The following is a 19,993-nucleotide window of genomic DNA, read 5'->3' on the forward strand; positions in this document are numbered from 1 at the left end:
TATCATTAAACCTTTAAGGTCCACTAGAAATTCAAATGAAATAGGAGAAGGCTTTACCTGCTAACTATAATAACTTTATGGTAAGGAAAGAGAGCAAGCCTTGGACTCTATAAACATTTCTGCGAGGGCCTGTGAGATGGCTTAGCGGGTGCAGGGGCTTGCTACCAAGTCCAGCAACCTGAGTTCGATCCTCAGGACCTACATGGTGATACATATGATGGAAGGAGACAGTGACTCTAATTTGTTCTCTGACCTCCCCGTGCTCATACACCCAACCAATATTTACGTTTTAAATTTTATTTGTGGGCTGGAGAAATGGCTCAGTGGTTAAGAGCTCCGACTGCTCTTCCAGAGGTCCTGAGTTCAAATCCCAGCAACCACATGGTGGCTCACAACCATCTGTAATGGGATCTGATGCCCTCTTCTGGTGTGTCTGAAGACAGCTACAGCGTAGTCATAAATAATAAATAAATAAATCTTTTAAAAAAAGGCTCACATTTAAATTTTATTTGTTTAAGAATTCTGTGTTAAGGGCTGGAGAGATGGCTCAGTGGTTAAGAGCACTGACTGCTCTTCCAAAGGTCCTGAGTTCAAATCCCAGCAACCACATGGTGGCTCACAACCATCTGTAATGAGATCTGATGCCCTCTTCTGGTGTGTCTGAAGACAGCTACAGTGTACTGATATATAATAAATGAATAAATCTTAAAAAAAAAAGAATTCTGTGTTAAAAGTTCACTCACCCGAGGCCAGCCTGTTCTACACATCTAATCATTTCAGGACAGCCAGATTTTTAAAAAAAAAAAAAAAAAGTCGCCCTGGACCAGTCCTCTGCCGCCCCCGTGTGGCCAAAGCTACACATAATCTTGTCCACAAGCACTGCTTGCACTTCCAATATTCACCACGAGGTGGCGAAGTCGCCACCCTGGGTCCTGTTCCACCAAGCAGCTTACAGCGAGCTGAGCCTCTGCCACCAAGGCCCTCCCTGACGTGTCCCAGGACCCCAGGGATTGTCTTTCCCCAGACTCTGACAGTAGTAACTGGAATGTTTTTTAATAAAAATCATTTATTCTTTATTTATATAATATATCCCGACTGCGGCTTCCCCTCCCCCCATCCCCTACACCCGCCGTTCCCCCCAGATAGCCCAGATCCACAGTTGCTCTGTTTCCCTTCAGAGAAGAGCAGGCCTCCAAGGGATGTCACCCAAACACCACACGGCAAGGCAAGTCACAATAAGGCTAGATACAAATATCTCGTATCAAGGCTAGACCAGGCAACCCAATACGAGGAAAAGCTTCCAAGGAGGAGGTGAGAGTCAGACACAGCCCCGTTTCCGTTTTTAGGAGTCACCCCAGATCATCCTCACATATTTGCAGAGGACCCAGTGCCGACCTGTGCAGGCTGTGAGCTTCAGTCTCTGTGAGCCCCATGAGCACCGATTAGCAGATCCTGCTGGCCTCGCTGGCTTGTTTTTTTTTTTTAATTTTTTGATTTATTCATTTATTCTATGCATGAGTACACTGTAGCTGTCTTCAGATACATCAGAAGAGGGCAGCAGATCTCATTACAGATGGTGGTGAGCTGATGATGTGCTTGCTGGGATTTGAACTCAGGACCTCTGGAAGAGCAGTCAGTGCTCTTAACCGCTGAGCCTTCTCTCCAGCCCGCTGGCTTGTTTTTTAAATTCAATTATTTATTTTTTCTTCAGATGGCATCTCATTATGTAGCCCTGGCTGTCCTGGAACTCTCCATGTAGACTAGACTTCCTAGTCGCAGACATCCCCTTGCCTCTGCCCCCCACCCACTGGTGGAATTAAAGATGTGTGCCACTAAGTCCCATTTCATAGTTTTCAGTAGAAACGCCTGTAGGTTTGTGTGCTGAACTCTAGCTTAAGCGCTCCATAGCTTCATGATGGTCCACCACTGTTACCCTAGCATTCGGGAAGCTGAGGCAGGAGGATGTCTCAGATTCCAGGCTAGAGAAAGGCTTGGTCTCAAAAGCAAACAAATGAAAGTGATGCATCAGGACGGCTCAGGGGGCTCCTGAGTTAGGTTCCCAGAACCCATGTGATGGGACGGAACCAATCCTGCACGGCACCCTCAGCGCCATGCACGTTAGCCCTGGTGCCACCCTCAACACAACGCAGCTTTAGTGGCAGAGCATTCACCTGGCATGCATCCCCGGGTTCCATCCCCAGCACCACGGAAGCACTGGGTGGTGGCACAGCTTTGTCATTCCTGTGCTGGAGAGGTGGAAGCCAGAGAGGGTTGGGAGTTCGAGGTCATCCTCTACTACTTAGAGACTTTGGTATCACTGACAGAGGTGAAAACTCTGGGTTCTAATCCACCTTCTGTCCCCCTCAACCACCAGATATTTGTTTTTTTTAAAAAACAAAAAACAAAATAAACAGTCTCTTCCCATGCTACGAAGTCAGCTTCCCTTGGCCAGTTACAATTTAAAATGTAATCTGATTTTACATGCCTGAGTGCTTTTCAGTCCGTGTACGACCTGCATGCATGCAGTACCTACAGAAGCCCGAAAGGGGGCGACAGGGTCCCTGGAACCAGAGTTACAGCCGGTTGTGAGCTACCAAGCCAGTGCTACTTGTGGGCGTCGCTTCTCTCCTGTGGCAGGGCTCGGCGGCAAGCTGCCTCACCCTCTGCACCCTGCTGCTGGCCCTCGCTCCCCTCCCCCCTTTTTTCCTTTTCAAATAATTAATGCAGAATTTCTTCCTCCTGAGCTAGGGAACACCGTTCCGTGTTGTTGTCCTGAGTTATCCTGGACCCTAGAGAGTACTAAGCGCTGACCCTGGCCTCTACTCACTCCATGTAGGAACCCCCTGAATCCTGACAGCCCAAATGTCTCTAAAGTGTTCTTGGAAGGGCAGAACCACGCAGCTGAACCCCTGGACTTAAGGAAGATTTCTGTTACTTCATCCTTTTCCTTCCTTCCTTCCTTCCTTCCTTCCTTCCTTCCTTCCTTCCTTCCTTCCTTCCTTTGATTTCATTGACTCAGCTGTTGGCCTGGGAGCCCTCGGCTGATCTTAAACGTGTGGCTATCATTCTGCATCCCGTTTGCAGCAAGTGCGACAGGCCTGGGTCGTGGATGCTTCCGCTTGCCTGGAACAGCTAAACACCAGGTCAAACCAATTTGAGTCAAAATGTCCCTTACCCCGCAACCCCTGTGTTCTCCCGCACCCACGCCGGGTTCCGCACTGTTAAACAGAAATCTCAATGCTGGTTTATTCCAAGCAGCCCAAGATACAGTGATGTCCCCACTGAGACTGCCTGCGCTACAAAGGCGAGGAGGAGGAGTCAAAGTAAAAAGACAATCGACTGGACTCTTCGAGATCAGCTACAAAGCCCGCCCTCCTCTGATGCCACAAAAGCACAGCAGGAGCTCCACCGTAGCCCCTCCTGGGGGAGGCTAAACAGGCTTCCACCCTGACCACGCCCCCAGCCCCTCATTGGAGGATTCTAAGTGGGGCTCCACCCCTGTCCCTAAAGTTCTTTTTGCTTTGCGAAAGGTGTCTCTGTTATCCAGGCCGGCTACGCCTTTCTCGTAGCAGGAGGACTGGGCTGTGTCGGGAACCCCACATTCTCCCGCTTTCTCTACAGCTCACATGGTGAGAAATACAAGCGTTTGGGAATTTCACACGTGACTGTCACTCGCGGTTGCTATGGCATCTGTCCACCTGGAGATGGCTGACCATACCTTTCTTGCCGCTGATTGGAGGTGTGACTCTGTTACGTGTTTGAATCCACCAACGAGGTGGTCCGGGGTCGCCTGTTGCTTCCAGACTAGAAAAAGAAAGAACTGAGTTTTATACACGCGCGCGCGCGCGCGCGCGCGCACACACACACACACACACACACACACACACACACACACACACATTCTTGCTCCTAGTGTGAAATAGACAGGATTTTCCTCACACAAAAAAAAATATAACCAGTGTTAGAAGAGATTTAGTGAGGAGTTTTGGGCCTTTCGCTATTCTTTGGTTGTTTTTGTGACAATGTCTTGCTGTGTAACCCTGGCGGTCCTGGAATTCGCTGTGTAGACCAGGCTGGCCTTGAATTCACAGAGATCCGCCTGCCTCTGCCTCCCAAACGCTGGGATTAAAGACGTGCACCACCATCATCCAGCCTCGTTCTTTCATTCGATTATTATTTATTTAGTATTATTGTATGTATAGGGGTGTGTGTGTGTGTGTGTGTGTGTGAAAAGACATCATGTAGGAGTCGTTTCTCTCTACCATGTGTGTCTCAGATCAAATTGAAGTTCGCAGGCTTCCCTTACCCACTGATCCATCTTGCCAGACCAGGATTTACTTTATTTTATTTTATTGTTTTGTTTTGTTGTGTTTCTAAGATTGAGTCTCTTGTAGCTCAGGCTAGCCTGGAACTCAGTATGTGGTTGAGGGTGGACCTTGAACTTCTGATCCTTCCACCTTCCCAATGCTGGGATGAAAGGCAGGTGTCACCACGCCTCGGTCCATATTTTGTTTCTTGAAGCTCCCTGGCTAACCCTTCCAAAGAAAATTCCAGAAAGTTTCCGTGGGCGGCAGAATGGGCAAGGTTCCATTTGTTGAAGTTCTTCTGCCTTGAAATAAATCGTCCTGGGAGGTTAGGAATTAATGTATTCTGTAGTTAGTTTATTTTTAATAAAGCACCCATTGTGGGCTCGGGGCGTGGGAGATTCTCACAGATCGCTCCCGCTTGGACGCCCACAGGCAGATTGAAATAAGCATGGTAGGTAGGTCATTTAGCAAGATACAGTCACTCGAGGAGGCTCCGCGCTCTGTCCTGTTCTTACCCCACAGACGAACATTCTGGGTAGACACGGTAGTCATGAAGTCATTTAAGCTTGTTGACCTAAAGCCACAACATCAGGTGTGACCTCACACACCTCTCTTCCCAGCACTTGGGAGGCTGAGGCAGGAGCATTGCCCTGACTTTAAAGTCAGGCTATGCTACCACTGAGACCCATTCTTAAAAAGGAATGAGGAATCCAGTGATGTGGGGGAGGGGGAACACTTCCCTCTAGTCTTGGGGACCTTGGTGCAATGGCACCTCCAGGGGAGCAAACGCCCCCTCTGGCCTCTACAGGCACTGCATGCCTATGACAGACACTATCGCACACATGAATAAGAAGTAGGTTCTTACCTATTTAAAGGTGGCGCACACCTTTAATCCCAGCATTTGAGAAGCAGAGGCAGGTGGGCCTCTGAGTCCGAGGCCAGCCTGGTCTACAGGGCGAGTTCGAGGACAGCCCAAAAAAGAAAGAAAGAAATTTTAATTGGGAGTCGGAAGTCAATTCCAGTGCCAGTTCACCCCCTAGTCCACTTCAATTCATGTGGCCCAGGCCTGGCCAGTGACTCCCAACTCGGTACTTGGTTGGGGCAGAAATGCGGAAGGAGTGGATGTAAATCTTCGGTATTCACTTGGCTGTGTGAACATCAGCACAGCCTAGGGCCCTCTCCCTCTCCCCCTCCTCTCCCCTCTCTCTCAGAATCTCAGGTAGCTGAGGCTTGACTTGGACTCCGGACTGTCCTGCCTGTGTCCCCGGCCCCTGAGAAGGCAAGTGCGCATGCGCACAGCTGCTCGCTGCCCTGCTGTGAAAGGCTGGGGGTGGGGGTGCTCCTTGGGGTTTAGAGAGATCTCCTCCTTCTACCTTTAAACCTTTTCTTCTCCTTTTTTTTTTTTTTTTTCTGTTTCCAGACAGGCTGTCGCTATGTGTCCTTGGTTGTCCTAGAACTGGCTCTGCAAACCAGGCTGGCCTAAACTCTGAGCATCCACCTGCCTCTGCCTCTAGAGTGCTGGGATTAGTGATGTGTGTCTCCAGCACCCAGCTTTCTCCCTATTCTTTTTAAAGATGTGCCTTTCCTTATCCTATGGGCAGAAATGTATTTCCTGCGTGTATGCCTGTGCACCATACACACTGATATAATACATGAAGGTCCGGAAACAAAATTGGACTCCCTGGAACTGGAGTGACAGATGGTCGTAAGCTGCTGAGTGGGTGCTGGGAATTGAACCAGTGTCCTTTGCAGGAACACACAGTGCTGTAACCACTGAGCTGTCCCTCCAGCCCTGGGTCATGTTTTACAAGCAGTTGTAAGTTGCTTGGAAGGAGATCAGAAATGGAACAACACACACACACACACACACACACACACACACACAGAGAGAGAGAGAGAGAGAGAGAGAGAGAGAGAGGAGAGAGAGAGAAATATACAGAGAATATTTTCTCTTCATCTAAGCCCAGATGCAGCTATGCCTGCAGCCATCTATCTCCAGTGTCAGACACCTGACCTAGTCATTTCAAAGAACCAACAAACATGAAACATGAGTGGATGAGTTCACCCGTGAACACACATAGACACTGGAGCACACCAGCAGAAGAACATGCAGGGGCAGGGGCAGGAGCTGGAGGGGGAGCAGGAGCAGGAGCAGGGGCAGGAGGAGGAGCATGAGGAGGAGCAGGGGCAGGGGCAGGAGCAGGAGCAGGGGCAGGGGCAGGAGCAGGAGCAGGGGCAGAGGCAGGAGCAGGAGCAGGGGCAGGGGCAGGAGGAGGAGCATGAGGAGGGGCAGGAGCAGGGGCAGGGGCAGGAGCAGGAGCAGGAGCAGGGGCAGGGGCAGGGGCAGGAGGAGGAGCAGGAGCAGGAGCAGGGGCAGGAGGAGGAGCAGGGGCAGGAGCAGGGGCAGGAGGAGGAGCAGGAGCAGGAGCAGAAGCAGGAGCAGGGGCAGGAGGAGGAGGAGGAGCAGGAGCAGGGGCAGGAGCAGGAGCAGGGGCAGGAGCAGGAGCAGGGGCAGGAGCAGGAGCAGGGGCAGGAGCAGGGGCAGGAGGAGGAGCAGGAGCAGGGGCAGGGGCAGGAGCAGAAGCAGGGGCAGGGGCAGGAGGAGGAGCAGGGGCAGGAGGAGGAGCAGGGGCAGGAGCAGGGACAGGAGGAGGAGCAGGAGCAGGAGCAGGGGCAGGAGCAGGAGCAGGGGCAGGGGCAGGGGCAGGGGCAGGAGCAGGGGCAGGGGCAGGGGCAGGGGCAGGATCAGGGGCAGGAGCAGGGGCAGGGGCAGGAGCAGGGGCAGGAGGAGGAGCAGGAGCAGGAGCAGGGGCAGGAGCAGGAGCAGGGGCAGGGGCAGGGGCAGGAGCAGGGGCAGGGGCAGGGGCAGGGGCAGGATCAGGGGCAGGAGCAGGGGCAGGGGCAGGAGCAGGGGCAGGGGCAGGGGCAGGATCAGGGGCAGGAGCAGAAGCAGGAGCAGGAGCAGGGGCAGGGGCAGGGGCAGGAGGAGGGGCAGGGGCAGGAGGAGGGGCAGGAGCAGGGGCAGGGGCAGGGGCAGGGGCAGGGGAAGGGGTAGGAGCGAGGGCAGACAATATGTCTTTGAAGTCAATGTGGCACTGAGGGACCTTGAAGACATTGTGCTTGATATGTAGACCCAATATGAAAGGCCACCATGGGACTCCGTGACAGGACATGAGGACAGCAGGTGACCCAGAATTTGCAAGGACAATGGGATTTTGTAAGGACAATGGGATTTTGTGTGCTGTGGCCTGCGGGGGGTGGGGGAGGTTCCTTAGGTGTAGAGGAGGAGGAAGCTGCAGATGGTAGAAGGTCAATTAAAGAGCAAATTAAAGTTAAATTAAAAACAACTTCTGGGGCTTGAGTTATGAGTACTCTCCACTCCTCTCTCACACTTCCTGTCTCCCTAGTTCCAGGACCTTTTTAAAACCCACCCAAACCTCACACAGACCCTTCCAGTCTAACATAGCAAGGCATGTGGTCACCATGACCTTAAGGTCTAGAGTGCCCTTCTCTTGTAGTGACCACAACTGGGTCTGTGTGTGCAGTTTTTTCTCCTTCCCCAACATCTCCACAAAACAGTTGATCTCCCACTAAACCCAAGAGATGGATCTAGATAGGCCAGGCACTTAGGAACAAGCCTAACCCACCCTCAGCCTCTCCACCCTCAGCCTCTTCACCCTCAGCCTCTCCAGCCTCAGCCTCAGCCTCTCTACCCTCAGCCTCTCCACCATCAGCCTCTCCAGCCTCAGCTTCTCCAGCCTGAGCCTTAGATGACTAGCATGCATTTCTGTGGATAGTAGTGTGGATTCAGGTCCTCGTGCTGGTGTGTGGGCTGAGCCTCTCACCATGGTCTCCCAGCTCATGTCATATTGTAGGGTTTATAGACCACAGGTACTGTACCTGTCCTCCCGGTGGTGATTTGAATGAAAATGACTTCCTGGAGAGTGGCAGTACTAGGAGGTGTGGCCTTGGTGGAGGAAGTGTGTCCCTGGGGGCGGGCTTTGAAGTCTCAGGTGCTCAAGCCAGGCCCAGTGTCACTCTCTCTTCCTGCTGCCTGTGGTTGTAGAACCCTCAGTTCCTCCTCCAGCACCCCCTCCACAATGATGACACTGGACTGAACCTCTGAAACTGTAAGCCAGCCCCAATTAAATGTTTTCCTTTATAAAAATGGTGTCTGTTCACCACAGCAGAAATCACGACTAACACAGTTCCCATTAGGTCCTTGTTTTTTTGTTTTTTCCAACACAAGCCAGAATTGAGGAATCTCAACGGAGAAACCACCGCCATCAGACTGGTCTGTGGACAGGTCTGTAGGGCATTTTCTCGACTATCTGATGCATGGGAGTCCTGCCACAGCGCATGGTGCTACCCATGCACAGGCACTCCAGGAGACATAAGAAAACCTGCTGGGGTTAGTGGCCCATACTTTTAATCCCAGAACTCAAGAGGCAGAGGCAGGAGGCTCTCTGGGTTTGAGGCCAGTCCAGCCGGTGTACAGAGTGAGTTCCTGGACAGCCAGGGCTATGGAGAAATCCTGTTTCAAAAATAAAATAAAATGAATGTAAACTGCAGTTCCCCAAGGCATTGAGGATACTGTGCCAGGTTATTCTCAGTGAAGTGTCCTGGGCCCTGAGCAGTGTCCCCATCTCACCCACTCTGTGACAGAAGCACCTCTTTTGGTGACAACCATTATGTCTTGAGACCTGACCCAGGTCTTAGCCTGCCATGTTCTACAGTCCTTTTCCTGATGACCTCCATCAAGTAAACCTCTCTTATTGTTAATTTCAGTTACACAGCCCCATTCCTGGTACTAATTATTACAGGGTGAGAATCTAGCTCCCACCTGCGTAGGAACCGTTCTGGCAGATGCTCTTCCTGGCCTTTGTGCAACGCTCGAGAACGGCAGGAGTGATGGCACACATCTGTGGTCCTGTGCTTAGGAGACGCTGAGGCTGAGGCCAGCCATGTCTACAAGGATACCATGTCTCTTAACAAACAAAAGAGACCTGGAGAGATGGCTCAGCGGTTGAGAGCACCTGCTGCTTGAGGCAGATTCCATTCCCAGCAACCACATGGTGGCTCATGAATGTCTGCATTTCTAGCTCTGGGGAGGCTGACAACCTCTTTTCATCTCCACGAACACTAGGCGCCCATGCGGTGCCCAGACATACATGCAAGGAGTACTTATTCGTGTAGAAATAAGGGCTGGTTCTTCCTCCCAGCACCATGCTCCCAGAAATAAGGCTTAGAGTTAAAGTATATACAAATATCTTGGCCATATAGCTAGGCTCTTCTCTGACTAGATCATGACTTAGATAACCCAATTATTTTAGCCTGCATTCTGCCAGGTGGCCAGTCACCTGTGCTCAGGAACCATGTCTGTCTCACGTCTTCTCAGGTCTCACACCTTGTGCTATCCCAGAATCCTCTCTCCTCCAGGATGTTCTACCTTTTATTTCCTGCCTAAGATACTGGCCACCAGATTTATTATCAACAGTTGCTACATCCGTACAGACATACGCTATCCTCTCTGCATACACACATAAAATAAGGAAAACTAAAACAAGCAAAATTGAAGCAGGCAGCAGTTTAAAGGGTTCTGTTTTCTTTAATGAAAATCCAAAAAAAGTCTACCTTGAGTAGTCAAATAATCAAAGACGCCCACCCATCAGAGGTCCCAATGTGTCCACCCTCCACAGACACTGGCTGTGGCGGAGGAGCGCAGACAGAAACAGACACCAGCACCATCACGCAGAGGTCCGCCCAGATCTCCGTCCGGCTCCTTAGACACTCTGAAGCAGATGCAGTCCAAGGCGCAGGTGGTGGCGGACCGCAAGGCTGATGCCGTGACTCCGCAGGACGTCCAGCGTGTAGGAGGTGCCCATGCTGGGTCCCCCTGGCTCCTGGATGGTGAGCAGAAAGTCCTCGCCTTCCCCACTCAGCACCAGCTGGACTGGGGAGGTTTTGGAACTGACCTGGGAGAGAGACCAAGGTCAAGGTGAGCCCCAGTGGTCACCCTCAGGATAGGCACCTGTAAGAGGTCAGACTCGGGGTCAAGGGCAGAAAAAAATGGCTCAGCTGGGGCCCTCACCTGCCCACATTAACCAGTTGCATTTACACCCATTTGTTTGTTTAGTCTCTCTCTCTCTCTCCTCTCTCTCCTCTTTCTCCTCTCTTCTCTCCTCTCTCTCTCTGTCTCTCCTTCCTCTCTCTCTCTCCTCTCTCTCCCTCTGTGTCTCTCCTCTCTCTTTCTCTCTCTCCCCTCTCTCCCTTTCTCTCTCTCTCTCCTCTCTCCTCTCTGTCTCTTCTCTCTCTCCCTCTGTCTCTCCTCTCTCTCCCTTTCTCTCTCCTCTCTCTCCTCCTCTCTGTCTCTCCTCTCTCTTTCTCTCTCCTTTTTTTTTTTTGCATTTTGTATAATTTGTGTGGATTTGTACATGGTTTTGCCATGGCACACACGGAGAGGTCAGAGCGCAACATTCAGGACTTGGCTCTCTCCTTCTATCAGGTGGGTCCTGGGGATTGAACCCCAGTCGTCAGGCTTGGAGGCAAGACCTTTACCACTGAGCCATGGCGCCTACCCATCCTGTACTCTATTTGTTCTTTGCATTTGTTTTCCTTTGGCATGGCCTCACGTGACTAGGATAGCTCTGAGCTCCTGAACTTCCCCATCACGAAGATGTCCCATCTTCGTTATTATTTAATGTCATTATTACAAGCCCGGTACAGCCCCAACCTCAGCCAAGGCTCGGTTGGAAGCTCAGGCCCCTCGGGTCCATCCCAGGGCAGTGCTGCTCCGGCGCGGCGCCCCTCGCACTCCACACTGTGAGACACAGGACCCCGAAGGGCAGTGGGACCCGCGGTCTGAGCGCTGGTGCTGCTCACTCACCTGCACTGTCCCATTGCTAAAGAGCATGGCCAGAGCTTGGGCATCAGCGGTGAAGCTCAGCAGACAGAAGTCAGGAGAGGCGGGTGTGGCCGTCATGGGTGCTGTCCCCTCCTGCGGGGACACGCTGGATCAGGGTCTCTCCGGTCCCCACCTCCCTCTTCTGGCCCTCCCCGCACCCCGGGCCCTCACCTCCCGCAGACGCCGCTGCATGTAGCAGGCAAAGAGCCTCAGGACGGCCAGCTTGGCGCGGAGTGGGCCGGGGACGTCCCTCAGGGCGAAGATCCACAGAGTCCCTTGGTCAGGTTGGTAGGAGACATGGCTGGGATCAGGGACTTGAATGAGTGTCTGTCCTAGGCACCCTGTGCCTGGGGACATTTCCCACAGCGCTGTACCTCATTGCCGCTCCGTGTAACCCTGGCTAGTCGGGTGCCGGCCACGCCAGACACACCTCTCTGTGCCCGTCTACATCAGGTCCCGGGCCCTCTCCTGTCTCCATGGAAATGGCCACTGCTTTCCTGGCCAGCCCAGCCTCCTCCCTGCCCACCCGTCAAAAACCACTAGAGTAAAAATATCAGGTGGGCTCAGGGGCGGAGCATCGGCCAAGCCCTGGGTTCCCTCCCCCAACAAAAAGAATACGGGGCTGGAGAGATGGCTCAGCGGTTAGAGCACTGACTGCTCTTCCAGAGGTCCTGAGCTCAATTCCCAGCACCACACGGTGGCTCACAACCATCTGTAATGGGATCTGATGCCCTCTTCTGGTGTGTCTGAAGACAGTACACATATACATAAATTAAACAGGGTGGGGTGGGGGAGAGAGAGAGAGAGAGAGAGAGAGAGAGAGAGAGAGAGGGGAAGGAAGGAAGGAAGGAAGGAAGGAAGGAAGGAAGGAAGAAAGAAGGAGTCCAGCCTGTTATTGGTGGCCAAGCCTTTAATTTCAGCACTGCAGAGCCAGAGGCAGGAGGATCCCTGTGAGTTTGGGGCCAGCCTGGGCTACATGAAGAAACTGTTTCAAAAACTAAAACACGGGGCTGGGGATTTAGCTCAGTGGTAGAGCGCTTACCTAGGAAGCACAAGGCCCTGGGTTCGGTCCCCAGCTCCGAAAAAAAAAAAAAAAAAAAAAACTAAAACACGTGTTTCCTCCGACTGGCAGATGGCTCACATGTAGCTGGGGAATTAATCAAGACACGAGGTAATGCTTGGTCCCTGGGGAGAGGAGCCCCACTAATTACCCTCCTGGGGGGCGCAGGGCCATGTGGGAGCCATCCCGAAACAGCACGCCACTGCCCCCATCCGACAGCTGGTAACCGAAGCCATACTTGAGGGAATAATCCACCCACTTGGGAGCCCAGAGGACAGAGCGCTGCTCCCCGGGGGGGTCCTGTCCAGCTGTGCGTGAGGAGAAAGAAAGAAGACAACCCAGGGTCAGGGTCGGGGTCGGGGTCGGGGTCAGGGTCTGGGTCTGGGTCGGGGTCAGGGTCGGGATCTGGGTCGGGGTCGGGATCTGGGTCAGGGTCAGGGTCTGGGGTCTGGGTCTGGGTCTGGGTCAGGGTCTGGGTCAGGGTCTGGGTCTGGGTCTGGGTCTGGGTCGGGGTCGGGGTCTGGGTCGGGGTCAGGGTCAGGGTCTGGGTCTGGGTCTGGGTCAGGGTCTGGCCTGGGGTTTGGGTCTGGGTGTGGAGGAAACCTGGTTTAGGGCCCCTCCAGGCTGCCTCAGTCCTGCACTTTGGGGTGGCCGTCCTACCCACAGGTCCTGCATCCAAGCAGAGGCACAGTTTTCTGGTTGCCACCTCCAGCTGCAGGGCCAAGGTCCCCTTCGCATCTGTTGAGACAGAGTCATGTAGGGGCCCAGACAGCCCTGGCGAGGGGTGCCCTCCCACTAGCCTGGTCCCCACACTCAAATCCATGTCATATCGAACCCCGATTCTCAAAGGCGGTTGGGCCCTGCAGCAGGACACAGGCAAGTAAGTCCCAGTCACTCAGCATCTGTGACACTGGCTAGGGGTGAGACGTTCTGCTCACCGGCCGGGTCAGTCCGAGGGGTTCCAAGAGTGAGGAGGTGGATTCGGCTCTCAGTGCAGAGAGGAGCCCCTTCCTGAGGCGGAGAGGTGTTTAGAGAGGAGAAGAGAGGTGCAGGGAGCCACGAGGGAGCCCCAGAGTCCACCCCACTTTGCACTAAGCACAGGTTTCCATTTTGGACAAGACTTGCAAGTTGCATCGGGGACCCCATAAATGCAGGGCAGGAGGACAGGAGCTGTAAGAGGCCTGCCTAGAATCTCCCAGTGAGGGGCTGGGTCTGTGACTTAGGGACAGCAGTGTTCATGGTCTGGGGTCCCTTAAATGGATGGACAGAAGCTTCAGTCCGAGTCTGCAGGGAAGCCTACGCTGCAGAGGCCTTCAGAGGTCTCTAGGCCGTGACTAAATTACTTGCCTCGTTGCTGGCCTCCATGTGGTCAGGTTCTGTACTCTCTTCTCCCGGGCCTGAGGCCTCTTTTGAGGTAAAGGGACCTGAGGGAGGCACAGGTTTGGGGGACAGAGATGCAGACATCTACCCACCCTCTCCCCCATCCACTGTGTCATGGCCTTGGAGAAGTGACCACAGAATCGAGAGACCAGTGGAAATGAGGAGGGAACAGGTGACAGACATGATATGGGACAGAAAAGAGGCCGTGACAAGCCAGGGGACAGCTACTCACAGGGCGGCCGGCACTGGGTCAGCAGGAGTTGGCCCACCTTCCGGAACAACCTGCCCAGTGGCGGGGGGAAGGCAAACACGGGTGGGCTGTGGCAGGAATGTGGAGGCAGCCGCTCTGGGGTAAAGCCCTGTGGAGTTGGTGGGCTTGGGGTCAGCCCTGGATCGGGATGAAACCTAGGTCCCTGGGGGCCCGCCCTGCAAAGCCCCTCCTCACCTGACTAAAAAAGTCATCTTGCAGTAAGTGGTCCAGGCTGGGCCGCTCATCAGGGTCCGGTGCCAGAAGTCGTGCAATGAGGCTACGGGCGCTGGGTGACAGCTGAGTGGGCTCAAGGTAGTGACCGTCTCGGATGTTTTGGTACATCTCGGACAAGGGTGCGGCAGCGAAGGGGGGCGTGCCCGTCAGCACCGTGTACCTGGGGCCAGGGTGGGTGGAGCAGGAAAGCCAGGAACTCCTGGGTGTTCGGGGACTACACAACCTTTTCCTTTCTACACCCGGCCGGCTCCCCATCTCGGACATACACACCCTCTCCGCCTGCACCCTGCTTTCCCGGCACATGCCTCTTGAACCCTTGTGCCCTCACTGGGATGACTTGGCACTGCCACCCCTGCCCGTTGGTTCTGAGGATGGGACCCAGAGCTTTCGTGCCAGGCCAGCATCTCGCTAACTGGGCCCCAGCCCCACTTTAACTCAGTTGACACTGAGACAGGAGAGAAACCAAGACCTGGACATAAAGGCCAGATGCCCACTGGGTGTGGTGCTGTGCATTGTTAATCTCAGCACCGGGGAGGCAGAGGCGAGGCGATCTCCATGAATTCAAGGCCAGCTCCATCTCCACAGCCAGTCCCGGCTCTAGCACTGGGTCTCCTGTGCGCACACACATCTGCACACCATTGCTCTTCCTGACCATATCTGGTCTCACCCAGACAGCCCACCCTGTCACCACCCCTCCCTCCCCACCCCTCACCTGCCACCCTCCCCAGACCCAGGTCCCCCAGACTGTCACTTACATAATGCACCCCAGGGCCCAGATGTCAGACTTGGCCGAGTGTCCATTTCGGGACACCACTTCAGGAGCCTGGAAGTTCGGAGTCCCACAGAGCACCCTTGGGAGGGAATCATGGGAGGGTCAGGAAGGCCAGAGCTCCCTAGACCCACGCAGGACCACCCAGAGCCTGTCACAGTCACCTGTGGCAGCGGCCAGCGGGCCCCACACGGGCAGCCAGCCCCAGGTCACCTATCTTAACTTCCATGTTCTTGTTAAGGAAGAAATTACCTGCAGGTGAGGAGGAGCAGAGCATGAGTCCCTCAACATCCTCCCAGCCCCTCACCTTCCTCCCATCCCCTCAACATCCTCCCAGCCCTTCACCATCCTCCCAGTCCCCTCACCATCCTCCCAGCTCCCTCACCATCCTCCCAGCTCCCTCACCATCCTCCCAGCTCCCTCACCATCCTCCCAGCTCCCTCACCATCCTCCCATCCCCCTCACCATCCTCCCATCCCTCTCACCATCCTCCCAGTCCCCTCACCATCCTCCCAGCTCCCTCACCATCCTCCCAGTCCCCTCACCATCCTCCCATCCCTCTCACCATCCTCCCATCTCCTCACCATCCTCCCATCTCCTCACCATCCTCCCATCTCCTCACCATCCTCCCATCCCTCTCACCATCCTCCCATCTCCTCACCATCCTCCCAGTCTCTCACCATCCTCCCATCCCTCTCACTATCCTCCCAGTCCCCTCACCATCCTCCCAGCTCCCTCACCATCCTCCCAGTCCCCTCACCATCCTCCCATCCCTCTCACCATCCTCCCATCTCCTCACCATCCTCCCATCTCCTCACCATCCTCCCATCTCCTCACCATCCTCCCATCTCCTCACCATCCTCCCATCTCCTCACCATCCTCCCAGTCTCTCACCATCCTCCCAGTCTCTCACCATCCTCCCAGTCTCTCACCATCCTCCCAGACCCTCACCATCCTCTCAGCCCCCGAAAGTCCCTTTCCTATGCTTACTGGGTTTCAGGTCCCTGTGCACGATGCGTTGTTGGTGCAGGTAGCGGAGGCCACTGACCAGGCCCCGAAAGTAGTAGCGCACTTCAGGCTCCGTCAGGGTCCGCCGCACTTTCAGTACATGAGCCAAGGACTGTAGGGGGACCTGGCACTTGTTAGATGGGCTGTGGATTCTGGGTGGGAGAGCAGGGCTGAGGGTGTTAAGGCCAGGTGGGTGCACAGGGTTATATGTGGGAAAGGGGACACTAGTGATCGGACGGGGCGGGGGGGGGCTCCAAGTGAACATGGTGTCTGCACAAGCAGATAGTCACAGTGGGGCAGAGGCACAGATAGGACAGGGGAGAGGCCTCCTGCCTGGCTCTCAGTGACCTGCCCCTGCCCCACCTCAGAACCCCTCTCAAGCGACCGGGAGTGCTTGACACTGCTCCACACAGCCTGGTTTATCAAGCCCCACCCACGTACACTAAGTTCCGCCCACACTACCAAGCCCCGCCCCATTGCTGCAAGCCCCACCCCAGGCCCCTTCCCATTGGGGCCACCTGGCGGCTACAGTACTCCAGCACCATATACACGTGGTCGCGGTCAGCAAAGTGTGCGTGGAAGGCCACGATGTTGCGGTGGTGCAGGCGGCTGTGCAGGGCGATCTCACGCTCCACCTGTGTCCCCATGAAGGACCCTCAGCTGCAGTGCAGGAGACAGGCCCTAGGCCCGGCTCGCTCGCAGGTAGGGAAGCAGGGGAACTCGAGGACAGGCCGTGGGTAACGGGGGCTGAGGCGGAGGAGGTCTCACCTTCCCGCGCAGGCGCAGCCGCCCCGCTCCGCCCCTCGGCACCACCTTAAGAGCAAACACCGCGCTGGTGGACATGTCCGTGAGCTTGTAGCAGCGGCTGAAGGCGCCCTGCGGAGGACAATAAGGTGGAAACAGCAGATCACACCTGGAGACACTGGCTTTCAACACACTCAGCCAAGACGAGATACTGCAGCGATCACACCCCAACACCCTAATCGCACATGCTAGACAAGAGACCCACGGACTTTGCCAGAGCAGGAGACGCGTGTACTCCCCGACGCAGGACAGTGAGGGACTCACGACACCCTGAAACACAAAACCCATACACATAATGTCCACACAGCACCCACACAGAACATCCACACACAAAATCCAAATATACAAACTCCATACAGATCACTCACGCACACAACACCAACAAACACAGCACCCCCACACCTTATCCACACACATACATAGTATCCAGGCACCGCATACCCCCACACAACACCCAGACACACCCCCTCACAGCACTTTCGCACACCTACAAACACTCCGGACTTGGCATCCACCACAGCACTCACAACAGGAAGCTCCCACACAACCCAGCCGAGCATCTCTCCACAGCGCTTCAACACACACAACACCCAGACTGACAGCATGTAAACACCCAGCACACACACACACACACACACACACACACACACACACACACTCCACACTCACACCATACAAAACATCTGGACACACAACACAGCACCAAGCCTACACAGCATACAGCCTCGAAATACCCAGACACACAAGACCCAGAAAGAAACTCCTGACAACACCTGACCCAGCACAGATCCACAAAAACAACACCCAGATCCACAGCAATTACACAGCTTCACCCAGACACACATCAGCCAAACACAGCACAGCAACCAGGTACACCCGGATACACAACACACAGACCCACATCACTCAGACACCTGAACACAACGCACAACACCCAAGCTGCGTACTCTGCCACTAAGGGAGCAATCCCCAGCCGCAGCCAGACAGGGGAGTTGGGTGCAGGGCGCGGGATCCCACGCGCAGCTCAGCACTCACAGCCCCACGGGCCCCCCGTGGAGAGCAATGACAGCCTGCCACTGCGTGCGGAGAACCAGTTGTGCACCCAGAGGACGATCAGCGCCCGCACTAACGCGGGAAACGCACACACACACACACCGCACACGCCCTGCACACGCTCCGCACAGCCTGCAGACAGAGCGCCAAGTGTGGTTCCCGCCTCGCCATCCACCGTACAGCCCGGACCCCAAACTCTAGCCATGGCTTCCGGGGTCCCGTCCTGCTCGAGATCCCCGCCCCTCGGCTCTCTCCGTTCCCGCGCTTTGAACTAGTGTGTGTGTGTGTGTGTGTGTGTGTGTGTGTGTGTACGCGCGCGGGAACTCCCACCTTGCCGATCAGCTTCCCGCGCCGGTACACGCGCCCTGAGCCCGGGTCACGCAGGAAGGTGGCCACTAGCTGGCGGCTTCGCCGCCGCCTCAACCGGGGCTCCATCGACGCGGGGTGGGCCTGGGTGCGCAGCGCGCGCGCGGGAACTGGGCAAGCCAGTGCTGCCTGCAGCGCTGCCGCTGTGAGCCCGCGAGCAGCAGGAGCGGGTCTTATTGGAGAGTGGGGGCGGGGCGGGGCGGGGCGGGGCGGAGCCCGGATGCCCGTGGGATCCCGCCAGCACCAAGCCGAGTGGCAGGTGCTCTGGAGCCAAGTGGCAGCCAAATAGATACCTGGCTCAGTTCTGCCGCGCTACCAACCTCGCACCTCTTGGGACTTTAACAGCGCCCAGTTCACCCACCCGGGGAACTGAGGTCCAGAGAACTCGGCTAGTTCCTTTGCAGAGGTGCCCACATGGGAGTACATGGGAGGCCCACAACCTGCGAACCAAGCGCATCTGGCTGCTCCCTACGGAACGACCTGTGGGGCTTCATCAACTTGAGCACTGGCGAGGCTCAGCGGGATTCAGAGAGGGCAGCCTAAGGATGTCTGGGGATATATGGACCGAAGAAGCAGGGCTGGGAGTCTATGGGCACAAATGAGTCACTGTGGCATGGGGCGCCACGGAAGGCATTGCAACCAGGATGAGGGAGGGGCAGATGTGGGCGTGTGCGTGACGCTAGGTCTGATGGCCTAAGACGCACTGACCCTTAAGATGGAGATGGAAATTTGGGTGGGGCTGACAGAAGAGATCAAGGAGCCGAGGGACTTCAGAACCCCAGGCTACCTCTCGCCTGATCCCACCCCTCACACCCCCGCCCCCACACCCCGTCCTGAATAAAACATTTCTGCACTTTAAGGATCTGGGTCCCTGGGCCCCGCCTGCGGGTGCCAGGTGGGAGTCCCCTCACTCACAAAGCCAGGCAGGCACAGGGCAGGGTGTGAGCCATCTGCCTCTAGTATTAACCCCGAACGTTACATAACACAGTAAATGCGGAGGGATTAGCCTCACTCCGTGTGGCTGGATTCAGGCTATGGAATTTTCCAGAGCCAGAATTTGGAATCCAGCCTGGCCCGTGCCACTGAGGGGGACAAGAAGCATCCCTTGAGTGCTCCTAAGTCTTAGTGGTCCCTAGGGAGCCCTGAAGGTGAGCTAAGTGGATAGTGTGCACCGGGGCTGGTTCAACTTTCTGATGTCTCCTCTGGAGCTGGGGCAAGAGTTCCCAGTTGCTCAGGGGTAAGAGCTGCAGCCAGAAAAGCCCAGGACCCCTGCTAATGGGAAGCCAGTCAGGGTGGGGGTGGGGAGGGGAGACCGGGAGTGGAACAGAGCCACTCCCATGGCTGGCACTCAGCTCCTTCTCCTGTAGACCTGTCTTCCTGTGTTGGCTCAGTCCATTGTTGGCTGAACACCTACCATGTTTGGTAAACAACTCTGGGTTGGTTGAATACCTACTTTGTGCCAAACTCTGAAGGGCTCTTTGTGCCCCCCCACCCCAGATAGCTGGAGCCCAGCCCCTATACAGGACATGTTTGAGAAGCCTAAAGAGCCTGACAGTGGTGGAGCATGTCTTTAATTCCAGCACTTGCGAGGCGGAGGCAGAGGCAGGAGGATCTCTGTGAGTTCGAGGCCAGCCTGGTCTGCAGCATGAGTTCCAGGGCAGCCAGGGATACACAGAGAAACCCTGTCTCATAAAAGCCAAAACCGAATCAAATCAAATCAAAATAAAAAAGATGCTACGCGGAGCTGGTTCCAGGTCAAGCACACTGGAAAAGGAGGCAGCCTTTGGGAGCCCTGAGATGCCCGGCAGGTTTAAAACGCCTGCCTCTGAATCCCAACACCCTGAGCTCAGTGTCTGGG

The 19,993-nt window shown here is 55.1% G+C and overlaps 1 protein-coding gene across 16 annotated transcripts; it reads right to left on the reverse strand.

Moving 5' to 3' along the window:
* Positions 1 to 9,891: 9,891 nt before the first annotated feature.
* On the reverse strand, positions 9,892 to 19,398 carry Plk5 (polo-like kinase 5). Of its 16 annotated transcripts, XM_008765099.4 has the most exons (16): positions 18,100 to 18,224; positions 16,926 to 16,986; positions 16,681 to 16,788; positions 16,431 to 16,547; positions 15,895 to 16,024; positions 15,069 to 15,156; positions 14,891 to 14,986; positions 14,097 to 14,295; positions 13,884 to 14,010; positions 13,619 to 13,695; positions 13,210 to 13,282; positions 12,875 to 13,009; positions 12,423 to 12,579; positions 11,383 to 11,512; positions 11,194 to 11,304; positions 9,892 to 10,282 (listed from the first exon to the last, which is right to left on the reverse strand). In XM_008765099.4, exons 3-16 carry the CDS (start codon positions 16,753 to 16,755, stop codon positions 10,091 to 10,093), a joined length of 1,707 nt encoding a protein of 568 aa, XP_008763321.1. In that variant the 5' UTR covers positions 16,756 to 16,788; positions 16,926 to 16,986; positions 18,100 to 18,224; the 3' UTR covers positions 9,892 to 10,090. The 16 variants fall into 16 exon arrangements, 13 of the variants coding, with proteins under 13 accessions (XP_008763321.1, XP_006240984.1, NP_001164028.1 ...); XM_006240922.5 differs by lacking the exon at positions 16,926 to 16,986 and having other exon boundaries at positions 12,932 to 13,009; positions 18,100 to 18,315; NM_001170557.1 differs by lacking the exon at positions 16,926 to 16,986 and having other exon boundaries at positions 12,932 to 13,009; positions 13,210 to 13,278; positions 13,615 to 13,695; positions 18,100 to 18,311.
* Positions 19,399 to 19,993: the final 595 nt, after the last annotated feature.

Source organism: Rattus norvegicus, chromosome 7 (genome assembly GCF_036323735.1).
Source record: "Rattus norvegicus strain BN/NHsdMcwi chromosome 7, GRCr8, whole genome shotgun sequence".
NCBI lineage: Eukaryota > Metazoa > Chordata > Mammalia > Rodentia > Muridae > Rattus > Rattus norvegicus.